The sequence below is a fragment of the Aethalodelphis obliquidens genome, unplaced genomic scaffold (genome assembly GCF_003676395.1).
Source record: "Aethalodelphis obliquidens isolate GAN/ISIS:26980383/991018 unplaced genomic scaffold, ASM367639v1 scaffold5142, whole genome shotgun sequence".
NCBI classification, from domain to species: Eukaryota; Metazoa; Chordata; class Mammalia; order Artiodactyla; family Delphinidae; genus Aethalodelphis; species Aethalodelphis obliquidens.
In genome coordinates, this window is record NW_020843044.1 from 1 (window position 1) to 1,067 (window position 1,067).

The 1,067-nt window shown below is 48.8% G+C and overlaps 1 protein-coding gene across 1 annotated transcript; it reads right to left on the reverse strand.

The window, feature by feature from the left end:
• Positions 1-5: 5 nt before the first annotated feature.
• Positions 6-1,061, reverse strand: LOC113617276 (neuroblast differentiation-associated protein AHNAK-like; the record flags this gene model as incomplete). The annotated part of the gene is made up of 1 exon (XM_027100502.1): positions 6-1,061. A coding segment is annotated over one exon (1,056 nt), but the record flags the coding sequence as incomplete, so codon positions are not given.
• Between the last annotated feature and the right edge of the window lie 6 nt (positions 1,062-1,067).

The following is a 1,067-nucleotide window of genomic DNA, read 5'->3' on the forward strand; positions in this document are numbered from 1 at the left end:
CCTTTCAACTTTCCCTCTGGTCCTTCAATATTAACATCAGGGCCTTCGATGTCCACCTTGGGTCCTGACACATCAATGTCAGCTTTGGGCAGATTCACATCCACTTCTGGGCCTTCTCCTTTGAAGCCAGGCATGCTGAACTTGGGCATTTTCATCTTAGGCATCTTCATGTGCCAGTCTGGGCCTTGAACATCCACATCAGGGACATCAATGTCCACTTTGGGGCCTTTGACGTCAACTTCGGGGCCCTTGAGGTCACCTTCCACTTTAGGCACAGAAACATCCACATCTCCTTTCACCTTAGGACCTTTCAGGTGCAAATCAAAGTCAGGCATGGAGATCTTGGGGGCTTTGATGTTCATCTCAGGCATCTTGAACTTAGGACCCTTCAACTTTCCTTCTGGCCCTTCAATGTTAACAACAGGGCCTTCAATGTCCACTTTGGGTCCTGACACATCAATGTCGGCCTTGGGCAGGTTCACATCCACTTCGGGGCCCTCTCCTTTGAAGCCAGGCATGCTGAACTTGGGCATTTTCATCTTAGGCATCTTTAGGTGCCAGTCTGGGCCTTGAACATCCACATCAGGGACATCAATGTCCACTTTGGGGCCTTTGAGGTCAACTTCAGGTCCTTTAAAATCTCCCTCTACCTTGGGGCATGTGATATCCACATCTCCTTTCATCTTTGGACCTGTTAGATTAAGATCAATATCTGGCATGGGTATCTTTGGAGTCTTAAAATGCATTTCAGGCATTTTAAACTTTGGACTTTTCCACTTTTCTTCTGGTCCTTCAATGTTAACAACAGGGCCTTCAATGTCCACTTTGGGTCCTGACACATCAATGTTGGCCTTGGGCAGGTTCACATCCACTTCTGGGCCCTCTCCTCTGAAGCCGGGCATGCTGATCTTGGGCATTTTTATCTTGGGCATCTTCGGGTGCCAGTCTGGGCCGTGAACGTCCACATCTGGAACATCAATGTCCACTTTGGGGCCTTTGATGTCAACATCAGGGGCCCTCAGGTCACCTTCCACCTTAGGCACAGAAACATCCACATCTCCTTTCAC